The following is a 12,421-nucleotide window of genomic DNA, read 5'->3' on the forward strand; positions in this document are numbered from 1 at the left end:
CCCACGCTTGGGAGGCAGAGGCAGGCGGATCTCTGAATTCAAGGCCAGCCTGGTCTACAGAGTGAGTTCCAGGACAGCCAGGGCTATACAGAGAAACCCTGTCTCAAAAAAACAAACAAACAAACAAACCTAAAAATAATAATGAACAAATAAACCCTCCGTCTACCAGGTTAGAGGAGGGAATTGGAAGTGCTCTAACCTGGAAGGAGAAAGTTGCTTATAGTGTAGACCCTTTTCCTTTAAAACCAAAGGCCGGCTCAAATTTCCCAGAAACTGTAGAGGTAGCTCCAAGCTCCACCCTTCTAGTCTTCGGGTTTTGTTGTCCGGCGTAGCGTTTAAATTTCGCGCGCTCTACACGGATTGGCCATTTCCACGGGTGAGCAGCCGCCAGCTTGCGGCCACTCCGCCTTGTCTTTTTCCCCGGGTAAAAGGTTTTCAAATTGGACCAATCACTGGGCGCGTTCTCTCTGCTAAGGCGCGTCACCGAAGGGTTAATTGCAACCAACCAGAGGTGGGTATTAAAAAAGGAACCAATCAGGAGAAAGAGGGGGCGTGTCCAGGGAGTTTATAAGGCCGGGCTTGCCCGGCGAGGCGACCGTTGACTGCGGCGGTTGGTGGTTCCTGTTCCCTCTGCGTTGTTCGCATCCTTTCTACCTCGTACACGATGTCCGGACGCGGCAAGACCGGCGGCAAGGCCCGCGCCAAGGCCAAGTCGCGCTCTTCACGCGCCGGCCTTCAGTTCCCTGTAGGCCGCGTACACCGGCTGCTGCGGAAAGGCCACTACGCCGAGCGCGTGGGCGCCGGCGCGCCGGTGTACCTGGCGGCGGTGCTCGAGTACCTCACTGCCGAGATCCTGGAGCTGGCGGGCAACGCGGCCCGCGACAACAAGAAGACGCGCATCATCCCGCGCCACCTGCAGCTGGCCATCCGCAACGACGAGGAGCTCAACAAGCTGCTGGGCGGCGTGACCATCGCGCAGGGCGGCGTCCTGCCCAACATCCAGGCCGTGCTGCTGCCCAAGAAGAGCAGCGCCACCGTGGGGCCCAAGGCGCCGGCGGTCGGCAAGAAGGCCTCGCAGGCCTCTCAGGAGTACTGAGGGAGTCCGCGCCGCGGCCGCCCAGTCCTCCCCACACCTCCACAAAGGCCCTTTTAAGGGCCACCACCTCCCTCACAGAAAGAGCTGAGCCACTTCGGGCTGCGGCGACTTGCCGCGTCCCCATCCCATCCCCTCCCTTCACCTCCACGCCCTCGCGCCTCTCTTCCCCTTACCCCGCACGGCCTCCGGCTCTGCCACGGAGGACGCGGACGCCGCGGCACCTGCCCATCCCGGAGCTCGTGACATCGCTTCGCCGTTCTCGGTTGTGGACGGCGGCTCCGTGCGGAGAGGCTGCGGCGCCTCCCCGGAGTCGCGGCCCCTCGCTCTGACGTCCGGCCGCGGTGGGCCTGAAGGTTAGTCCCTCCTCAGCTACAGCCCCGGCGTCTTTGCTTCAGCTTGGTGCTTAGCCCTCGCCTGGACCTTTGAGAAGTGACTTGATTGCCGGGCTTTGAGAAGGAGAAATGGATCACATTGTTTCCTTCGGTGTCACCGTTGCTGGCCTCATACCAGTTGACCCTGTCGCCATTCGTAGGCCAGTGTGGTGTGGCGGGGCCAAAAATCGTTGTAATGTGAACCCAGTTTCTCCAGGAATACCTCCCGGCAAGGGTCAGAGAGACGCTTACCGGCCCGTGGACAGGAGTTGTATACCTGCCGCAGGCGACTGGCAGCCGGGCCTAGCCATCCATCCCCTCTTCCCCAGCGACTCAACTACAACCCAAACACCTAGATACCAGCACAAGCCGGTGAATCCCTGTCTGGACTGAGCCTCTGGCTTCTGAACTGGAACTTTTGCAGCTATTACAAGTTTAGAACCTTAAGTGGGGAGATTTAATGGGCTAATTTTATTAAAGGATCGTTTGGTTTTGTTTTTTAAAAAAATGTCTCTGGTTTAATGTTGAATGCTGGAGTTCTGGGGCTGGACATACAGCTCCGTGGTAGAGCCATGTGCCTGGCACATCTTGGGAGGGAGTGGGACATAAGGTAACTTCCCTTCCTGCAGGCCATGGGAGTGGGAAAGGCTATGTAGTCCACGAAGATCCCGTTGACTGAAGACAGGCTGTAGGAATTGAAGGCTGATTTCTCTTTTTTTGAGAACATGAGGCAAATCACAGCGTGTTTTTACAACAGAAAGGTTTCAGACTCAATTCAAGTTTAAAAGGGCTTTGGGTTTATTCATATCTTCCCCAACTCTATCAGAAGGACCACATCCTAAATGGTTTATTAGTGGTATTGGTTACATTCAAAGATTGGCATGGACTTTCTCTAAAAGAGATGAAGCCCCCAACTACTGAGGGAAAGGCAGATATGGAGGCCCCAAGGTGAGGCATATCTTCCAAAGTGGAAGTCTCAACAACCCCGTGGTTCAATTTCCTGGGATAATCACACCCCTAGTGAAGGAGCACAGGGCACTTGGAAGCCAGAAGTAGGCACTGGAGTGGCAGCCAGAGTTCCTGTGCCCTACAGACCAGTTAGCGCACATCATTAAGCTGCCGTGCAACATCCAAGATGTTCTTGGCTCCTTTGTTGAGCAGCAAGCTAGCCAGGCTGATGCCCAGGTTCTCAGCAGCTAGCTGGGCTCCTCTTGGAATGTTCCGGGCAGTGATTCCAACCAGTTGTGGGTCATCCTCTGGACCATCTTCTTGCTGGATGACAGGTTACAATTTTGGTGAGAGGAAGATTACAAGCAGTTCTATATTCCTCCCTCATCTCCCAGTCAGTACCTGAACAGGGACCTGGATGGTGGCCTGCATAGTCTCTTGCATGCTATCTGAGCCATCTAGACTCCAGACTCCACCAGTCAGGTACAGCTAGGAAATAAAATGTTTGTACCAGGATATTTAAAGAAAGTTACTTAGATGTTTGGGTGCACATGGAAATGACAGTCCCTCCCCTCATGCATTTCCCCTGGCTTACTTGCCCATCTTTCATCACTGTATGCACTGCTACGGGCACGCTGCAGCCTCCTTCCTGCAACGATATGTCCCTTTGAGCTCTAAGGGCCCCTTTAACACCACTTTTGACCACAGACCTCAAGGGGCCAGATCAAGGTCCTCTCATACATACAAAACATTACATACAGAGTACTTGACAAATCTCTCTCCCTACTGCCCTTCCTGGTTTCCCCACACCACCATGGGAGGAGGCCATCTTACCAGGTGCCTCAGAAAAGCCCTTTCAGCAATGCAGCGAAGCAGAGTTTCAGGATCGTGCAACACACTCACTAGGTCCAAGATATCCTGGTCCTTGGCTCGGACTTCCACGGCTAGGGCTCCCTAAAAAACAACAGGCCTGATCTTCTCTAGTAATAGAGCTAAACATGAGAAACACACCTCTACCTGCTTCCCTGGGTCTTATGCATACCAAATCCTGTCCCTCTCTAAACATCTTATTTGATGGATAGCAGGTGCCAAAGGTTATGAACCCTACCTGACCCACAGCATACATGCATTCCTCTGGGTGCAAGATCTGTAGAGAGAGACAAGATGGTGGGATAGGGGATGTTCAAAGGCAGTGAGCTAGGGTTTGCCAATCTAGGAAGCCTGGGGAAGGCACAGATAGGAAGTCCAGCAATGAGTCCCAATATCCCTAGCCTGGCTTGTAGTGTTGTTGGCAGAATGGTCAGGAAGAAATCAAGGCAGGAGAGAGGCAGATTCAATGGGAAGGAGAACAGGGCAGCTCCTACCTGGCCCACCCGGTTCTGCCAGCCCATGCGCTGTAGGCCAGCCACAGCCAGGACAATGGCACTGAATTCCTGCAGCTCATCCAGCTTCCGAAGGCGGGTGTTGAGGTTTCCCCGCTGTGGAGCGTTGCTAAGGAGAAGTCAAGACCTACCCAGTGCACCCTCTGCCCCACAGTCTCTTTTCCCCCCTCTAGCTAACTTTTTAAAAACTTTTGTTTTTGTTGAGTGGTGGGGTATACTACACCTTTAAAACACAGCACTGGAGGCAGAAACAGATCTCCATGAATTCAAGGATAAATCTGGTCTACAGAGAGAGTTCCAGGACAGGCTGGGCTATACAGAAAAAGCCCATCTAGAAAAATGGTAGAAATGAAAAAAAAAAAAAAAAAGCTGGGCAGTGGTGACACATGCCCTTAAGCCCACAACTTGGGAGGCAGAGGTAGGCGGATTTCTGAGTTGGAGGCTAGGCTGGTCTAAAGTGAGTTCCAGGACAGCCAGGGCTATACAGAGAAACCCTGCCTTGAAAAACTAACTAACTAACAAAATAAAATAAAAAATAAATAAAAAGACTTCTTTGGAGACAGGTGTGGTTGGAGCACGCCTTTAATCCCAGCACTCGGGAGGCAGAGGCAGGCAGATTTCTGAGTTCAAGGCCAGCCTGGTCTACAAAGTGAGTTCCAGGACAGCCAAGGCTACACAGAGAAACTCTGTCTCGAAAAACAAACAAACAAACAAAAAACAAAAAACAAAAAAAACAAAACAACAACAACAACAAAGACTTCTTTGGATAGGCTCTCATAATGTAGCCGTGGCTGTGCTGGAACTTGCTAAGTTTTATTTTAGTTTTATGTGCATGGGTGTTTTGCATGCCATTCTTCAAAGGCCAGAAGAGGGCATCAGTTCCCCTAGAACTGAAATAGGAAGTAGTGGTGAGCCAAGGCGTGAGTGAGTGCTAGCAGCTGAACCAGGGTCTTCTGGAAAACCAACCAGCACTGTAAACCACCGAGCCATCTCTCTAGCCCCACGACACACTGTTTTAAAAATCAGTTTTATGAAACATATCACATATTCACTGTAAAAACCAAAACCACTTAGCAGCATAGAAAGTAAAAGCAGAAACACCTTCTGTCCCTGCCACCCAGGAGTGGTCACCGGTCAGCATGACCTGTACTGCAGTGCCTGCCCGTCTGTCTAACATGTCAGCTCTATAGAACGAGGAACCATGTTTGTTTTGCAATTGTCCTCATTGCCAGGCCTGAGTTTAAGAAAACATTTTAAAGGGTGCTGGACAGTGGTGGCGCAGGCCTTTAATCCCAGCACTCGGGAGGCCGAGGCAGGAGGATTTCTAAGTTCAAGGCCAGCCTAGTCTACAAAGTGAGTTCCAGGACAGCCAGGGCTACAGAGAAACCCTGTCTCAGGAAAAAAAAAAAAAGGAAAACATTAAAGGACTGTGGATGTGTGGATGGATGGATGGATGGATGGATGGATGGATGGATGGATGGATAGATGGATGGATAGATGGATGGATGGATGGATGGATGGATGGATGGATGGATGGGTAGGTGGACGGACAGATGGAAAGACGACCCCCTGACTGCATGGACCACTTGCTTAGGAAGGTCCTTTTTTCCCTCTTTTTCCCCTCCTTCTTCTGAAAGGATACAATACTCTTGAATTCCAGGTGGGGGAACTTTCTCTGTAGCTGAGCCACTCTCCTCAGAGAGCTGGTTCCCACGGCACTGCTCAAAGAGAGTTTAGAATTAAACTTAACCTAGGCTGCCAACTGTTCTCCACTGTCCAGCCCTCTTTCCCCCGCACACTAGGCCCACTCACCTTTTCTCTGGCAAGGTTTCCAGGGTCTTTCCAATAAACTTTGGGTGAAAGACAACAGCATCACAAGGGTTTTCCCGTCTGCAAAGCAAATGATGAAATAAAGGTATTAGCATTTGGAGATAGGGCTTAACTCTAGGCCAGGCTGACCTAAAATTTTCTCTGTACCCCAGGCTAGCCTTTAACTCACAATAACCCTCCTGCCTCAGCTCCCTGAATGCTGAGATTATAGGCATGAGCCACCAGGCCAAATTCATTTTATTTTCTTTGGAAACATTTTGTATTTCTTTCTTTCTTTTTTCTTTTTTTGTTTTGTTTTATTTTGTTTGGTTGGTTGGTTTTTGGTTTGTTTGGTTTTTTTTTTGGGTTTTTTGTTGTTGTTGTTGTTGTTTTTGGAGACAGGGTTTCTCTGTATAGCCCTGGCTGTCCTGGAACTCACTTTGTAGACCAGGCTGGCCTTGAACTCAGAAATCCACCTGCCTCTGCCTCCCAAGTGCTGGGATTATAGGCGTGTGTCACCACCGCCCGGCAGGTTTTATATTTCATTTTCTTGATTGTTTCCACTTTCATTGATGGGATGAGGAGCATAAACATTCTACAGCATGTATGTATGAGTCAGATGACAACTTGTGGGATTCAACCCTCTTCTTTCACCAAGTGGACCCCACAGACTGAACTCAGGTCATCGGCTTGACAGCAAATGCCTTTACCACCTAAGCCACTGTAAACTAGCCTTCTGGTGCCCCTAAGGCACAATCTAAGTTCCTCAGGCTGGTTCAAATCCCTCTGTAGCCCAGGCTGGCCCAGAATCTCTGATCCTGTCTTAGCCTCCCCAGTAGCTGGGATTTCAGGTCCATGCCACTGAGCCCAACTCACAAACTCTAAATAGCCAACCAATTGGCTTTCCTGCCACACTTTATGTCTGACAACCTTCAAAATAGCGGGCTAAGTGGTCAAGTTCCAAATGGGAAAAAAAAAAAAAACAAAAAAAACAAAACTCAAAGATTCCCACAGTAGGATTAATCCCTGCCCAGGGCCCTCCCTCCCATCCATGTCCTCCCCACTTACTTGCAGATGGCTCCAATAGTAAAGCCAGGAGGTAGTATGGTAGGCACATCCTTCAGGGAGTGAACAACCAGGTCCACTCTGGAGACGACAGGGGGAGGACACAGAGAGAGGCTTTGAGTAGGTGACCTTACCTTCACCACCCACCCCAGCATCCTTGACAGCTGTTCAGGAAGATAGCATCTTAAGATCTAAGACCTGGTCTCTTCTCAACTACTCTACCCCATTTCCCCAGACAGTCTGATTCCCCAGGTAGTTAGGCTACTCCAAGGCAAGGCTCTCTGCTCTGTGAAAGCCTGTGAGCTCCACAATCTAACCCGACAGTCCTGCCAATATTGGGGAGCCACTTTGGGGTTCTAGGCTCGGGGTATCACATTCCTCCATCCTCACTCACTCGTTTTTTTCCAGGGCATTTTCTAGCTCCTTGGTAAACAGGCTCTTCTCTCCAATCTGCCAGGCAAGAGAGAGCCTCAGAGTGAACCCCTTACACGTGGGAGAGGGACAAGAAGAACGGGGACAAGGACTGGCGTTACCTTAGAGAGTGCAGTATCAAGAATCTTGTCTCCCGTGGTGGACATAGCAACTGAGGAGAGTCAATCAGATACCCATTAACACCTACTGAGTCACCCCTCATTCAGGCCTTGACTGGATTCCCTGTGGAGTCCGAGGCATAGAAGACCCAGCCCCTAACTCTCTCAGATATACACACTGACAGAAAAAGCAGAAATACTCATAAAAGAACCCAGAGCAGAAAGTATGAAATGTCAGGCTAGCCCAGGAACTGGAGGAGATGCACACAGGAGACAATCTTTCTTTCCCTTCACAAGCAGCCAGAACAGTCTTACAGGCAGGCTTTGACCACAGGCAAAGCCAGAGATGCCCTGTCCTCCGGTTCACTGGATTCCCATTCACTACCAATCACTCCTCTCAAGAAAACTTACTGATTTCAAACTGTATGCCAGGGTACAAGGCTTTCAGCATCGCCACCACAGTGTCAGTCTGTATGCGAGCCAGCTGGGGAAAGAGATTCAGATGGTTTCTGACCTCCCCTGGCCACTGCCCCAGGCTCAGACCCTCATATGGACCAAGAAAGCTATGAAAGGGGTTAGACTTCTCACATGAGGATGAGAAGGGCCTGCCCTGAGAGTCCCTTCTCTGTACCCCAATCATTTCCCTGCTCCGGAGACTCTCTTTTCAGAGGAAGTGAGCTGCCATCCCCCATGAAATTGACTCTCACACACTCTTATTTGCTCGATGCTAGCCTTTGGGTCCCACTAGTGACCCTGTGAGCCTCTGGGTCCCACTAGTGACCCTGGGAGCCTCTGGGTCCCACTAGTGACCCTGTGAGCCTCTGGGTCCCACTAGTGATCCTGTGAGTCTCTGGGTCCCACTAGTGACCCTGTGAGCATTACAATTCTTGAGGCAATGCGCTATGTCTGTACTCACCTGGCTCTTACGGGTGCCCACTCGAATCACCCTCATCTTTGAGCCGTTTCCTTCCTGCAGAAGAAAGTCCCTAGGTTATCATCTTTTCCTTATTCAAAGAACTAGGATCACAGGCTTAGGAGAGAGGACTCCCGGGTCCTAGGCAGGTGAGGTTGCTAGGAGGGAGAGACTCTCAGGACTGGTCCTTGAATCTTCCTTTGTACCTTCTGTCCTCCTACGGGATCCAGAGAAGCAGAGACCAGAGGAAAAGCTGGAATAGGATCTGTTGTAGCAGCAGCAACAGGACACTGAGCCCCAAAGCTCAGCCTGGCCAAGGAGGTTCTGAGTGGGAGGGCTGCACACAGCCAGGTGGGCAAAATGATAAGGCCCATCAGCCTCAGCACAGTGAGGGTGGGCCCTGCCGGAGGGTGGGGCCCACAGAAGCTGGGGCAGGACAGCCGAAGCCTCCCATTGCTAGAGAACAAGCTCACTGTCCACGACAACTCAGGCACTTGAGAAGGCCTCACTAAGCCCTGGGTGAGACACTAAGCATCCTTTAGTGCCACCAGGATGTACTCCTACAAGGATTGAAATCAACCAAGCTAATGTACAGCCCTTTCATCCCTTTGGCTGGGTGACTTTGGGAACATCATCCCATCAAGGGCTTGTTAAATTAAAGGCCACCTCATGCCTCAAGAAGTCCCAGAAGACTACAAGAATAAACTGCCTAACAGTCATTGCCTACAGGCTTCCTCTGGTGTCTTAAGCCAGAACCAAGAGCTCAAAAGGACACACCTCTTTCTTTTGTTAAGGCGCCTTGGATAAAGGTGTCTAGGGCCAAGCAGGTAGAACTGGGTTCTGCAGTCTGATACAAAGGGGACAGGAGTCACTGTACAGATTGCCCCCCTTCCCTGCACCAGGTTCCTCATCTCACAGGCTCTTCTATAACCAGACACTCAAGTTCTTGGTCACTGGAGGTGAAAACTTGCTCTCGGACTCCAGTCTACTCCACTGCAAAGATTCCTCCAACAAATGACTCTGAGATAGCCTTTGCAAATTTATCTGGGCTTGAAATAACACAGAAATTTCGGACAACAGGGAGCCCATAGAAAGGAATTGCTAACTAAGTTCAAACAATTTGTTTTTTAATTAATTGATCCAGAACAGCATTTGAGCCATGTCTGCATATTGTCCTTGCAACGAGCCTACTAGGTTAGACAGGGTAGGTACTTCCACCCGTGTCACAGAAGCAAAGATGCAGAGCGGTCAAATTACTGTCTAAACATCTCACAGCTACGAACAGACAGAAAGTGGGTGCTGAAATCCAGGCCTTCCTACCCTAACCCAGTGCTCTAAAAATGTTTTCATAGCCAAGACTACTGCTTACCGCCTGGGCAGGAGATAAGCAGGCTTCCCAGCTCAGCTTTATCTCAGGCAGCCTGAACACAAGTTCAGAACTTTCCAGGCAGGCCAGAAATGACAAGGCCCAGGGGTGGGTTCCCTCCCCCGCCCCCCGCTCACAATAGCAATTCAGGTGTGTCTCTACTAGGACTTTTGTGGGTGGCTAAGGCTGGGTGACTTCCATAACGGAGAACGGGAGAAGGCGTGTAACCTCCAAGATGTTTGTATACAGTTTTAAGTGGGGTGTGCTCTCCCCGAATGAAGTGGATCGTATTCCGAGATAGCTGGATTTGCCTCAGCCCCTTCTTCGTGAAAAGGATCTTGTCTGTGTATAATCCTTTACTGGCCGGGAACCACAGAGATCCAGCCAGAGCCTACAGGGATGGAATCCCAGGGCCGACCACCTTTCCACTCACAACCCCGCCCCCACTGCTCGACATCACTCCTTCCTTGCCTTAGGGCAACCTAGTTGCTGGCCCTTTAAAAAAAACCTTGGGGTGTGTGTGTGGGGGGGGGAATGACAGCTAACTATTCCGACCAATAGACGACGGGAGCATGGCAACCGGGAGCCAATCGTTGCACCCAGAAAGTCCCGAGAAGTGCGGGTCATCGGTCACCGGCTCAGAACTCACCGCGGTTGTGGCCGCGCCGCCGTTACCGGACATGACTCCGCCCAGGGCGCAGGCGCGGCAGTGCCGCTGCGGTCCCCTGGAGTCTGCAGAAGCCGGCGACCTGGGCCGGCCGGGACTGAAGGCACATGGGGCCCGAGCCCGCACTTCAGTCCGGCTGCAGGACCTGCTGAGCTCTGCGTCACGTCCGCTGCCCTCCCTCGACGGGGCGGTGCCTTCCTCTGGGCGGGAATTAGGATTGCGACATAGCCAGCCTCTTCGCTCAAGTCCACTGCACAGAACAACTCAAAAAGACTTTTTTTTTTCCTTTTCAATTTTTATTATCTTTTACTTTAAAAAATATTTATTTATTGTATGTATATGAGTACACCATTGTTCTCTTCTTCAGACACACCAGAAAAGGGCATCAGACCCTATTGCAGATGGTTGTGAGCCACCATGTGGTTGCTGGGAATTGAACTCAGGACCTCTGAAAGAGCAGTCAGTGCTCTTAACCACTGAGCTTTCCAGCTATTTACTTTTTTTTTTTGGGGGGGGGGGTGTTGAGACTGGATCTGTGTAGCCCCTGGCTGTTTTAGAACTAGCACTGTAGAACAGGCTAGCCTTGAATTTACATAGATAATAGATCAGCCTGCCCCTGCCTCCCAAGTGCTGGGATTTAAAGCCACCCCCTCACCTGGCTATTTTATATTGCATTTATTCAGTGTAGTGTTGGTGCATACGGAGGTCCTAGGATAACCTGACTGAGTTAGCTCTTGCCCTCCATTATGTCCCAGACCATTTGAACAAATTTCCATGCCTGCCTGCTAGGGTGCTCTCATCGTCCATAAAGAACTTCAGAAGGGCTCTTCCTGTAAGCGGCCAGAGGTCACCTGCCAAGATGGTTCGCTACTCTCTTGACCCAGAAAACCCCACAAAATCATGCAAATCAAGAGGGTCAAACCTTCGTGTTCACTATAAGAACACCCGGGAAACCGCCCAGGCCATCAAGGGTATGCATATCCGCAAAGCCACCAAGTATCTGAAGGATGTCACTTTAAAGAAGCAGTGTGTGCCATTCCGGCGGTATAATGGTGGAGTCGGTAGGTGCGCCCAGGCCAAACAGTGGGGCTGGACACAGGGTCGGTGGCCAAAAAAGAGTGCTGAATTTTTGCTGCACATGCTTAAAAATGCTGAGAGTAACGCTGAACTTAAGGGTTTAGACGTAGATTCTCTAGTCATTGAACACATCCAGGTGAACAAGGCACCTAAGATGCGCCGACGAACCTACAGAGCTCATGGCCGGATTAACCCATACATGAGCTCCCCCTGCCACATTGAGATGATCCTCACTGAGAAGGAACAGGTCGTTCCAAAGCCAGAAGAGGAGGTTGCACAGAAGAAAAAGATATCCCAGAAGAAACTGAAGAAACAAAAACTCATGGCCCGGGAATAAATTCAGCATAAAATAAATACAGATAAAGTTAAAAAAAAAAAAAAAAAGAACTTCAGAAGGCTCCTCAGAATTTTACAGACTCACCTCTCCAGCGCTGGCATAAGCAATTAGTGTAACAGTTGTTTTTTCTTCTTGTTGATTTGTTTTATTTTAACAAGGCAAGATTTGTGCTGTTATGAGCCCAGGCTGGCCTTGAAGTTTTCCATTTTCTTACCTTAGCCCCCCATTGAAGAGAGTATTTCTTGTTTGTTTGTTTGAGACAGGGTCTCATGTAGCCTAGCCTCAAACTTGTTATGTAGCCCAGAATGACCTTGAACTAGCATTAGAACATGTACCACCATGCTTTAATTTCCAAAGAGATAAAAGGTCCTGTCAAGGTCTGGAGAGGTGGCTCAGTGGTTAAGAGCATTTGCTGCTCTTACAGAGGACCTGGGTTTGGTTTCCAGCAGTTCTAGTTCTGACAGCCTTTCCTAATCTCCCTGAGCACCAAGCATGCATGAGGTGCACATGCATACAGGCAGGCACCTACACATGCATAAAATAAAAATATAACTTACAAAAAAATGTGAAAAGCCGGGCATGATGGTATTTCTTTAATCCCAGCACTTAAGAGTTGGAGGATCTCGGGCTGGTGAGATGGCTCAGTGGGTAAGAGCACCTGACTGCTCTTCCAAAGGTCTAGAGTTCAAATCCCAGCAACCACATGGTGGCTCACAACCATCCGTAACGAGATCTGGCGCCCTCTTCTGGAGTGTCTGAGGACAGCTACAGTGTACTTACATATAATAAATAAATAAATTAAAAAAAAAAAAGAGTTGGAGGATCTCAAGGCCAGCATCAACCACACAGTAGATTTAAAG

The 12,421-nt window shown here is 50.1% G+C and overlaps 2 protein-coding genes across 2 annotated transcripts; one reads left to right on the forward strand and one right to left on the reverse strand.

Annotated features, from left to right (window-relative positions):
* Nucleotides 1-172: 172 nt before the first annotated feature.
* Nucleotides 173-1,975, forward strand: H2ax (H2A.X variant histone). Its single transcript, XM_021172086.3, has one exon. It carries the CDS (start codon nucleotides 665-667, stop codon nucleotides 1,094-1,096), a length of 432 nt encoding a protein of 143 aa, XP_021027745.1. The 5' UTR covers nucleotides 173-664; the 3' UTR covers nucleotides 1,097-1,975.
* A 266-nt stretch (nucleotides 1,976-2,241) lies between these two features.
* On the reverse strand, nucleotides 2,242-10,326 carry Hmbs (hydroxymethylbilane synthase). Its single transcript, XM_021171909.2, has 14 exons — nucleotides 10,130-10,326; nucleotides 8,118-8,171; nucleotides 7,613-7,685; nucleotides 7,205-7,254; nucleotides 7,066-7,121; nucleotides 6,675-6,752; nucleotides 5,610-5,687; nucleotides 5,440-5,515; nucleotides 3,780-3,893; nucleotides 3,524-3,562; nucleotides 3,250-3,369; nucleotides 3,011-3,064; nucleotides 2,818-2,904; nucleotides 2,242-2,739 (listed from the first exon to the last, which is right to left on the reverse strand). The coding sequence occupies exons 1-14, from the start codon at nucleotides 10,160-10,162 to the stop codon at nucleotides 2,566-2,568; spliced, it is 1,086 nt and encodes a 361-aa protein (XP_021027568.1). The 5' UTR covers nucleotides 10,163-10,326; the 3' UTR covers nucleotides 2,242-2,565.
* Between the last annotated feature and the right edge of the window lie 2,095 nt (nucleotides 10,327-12,421).

This window comes from Mus caroli, unplaced genomic scaffold (genome assembly GCF_978045245.1).
Source record: "Mus caroli unplaced genomic scaffold, Mus_caroli_1 scaffold_11, whole genome shotgun sequence".
Classification (NCBI taxonomy): domain Eukaryota; kingdom Metazoa; phylum Chordata; class Mammalia; order Rodentia; family Muridae; genus Mus; species Mus caroli.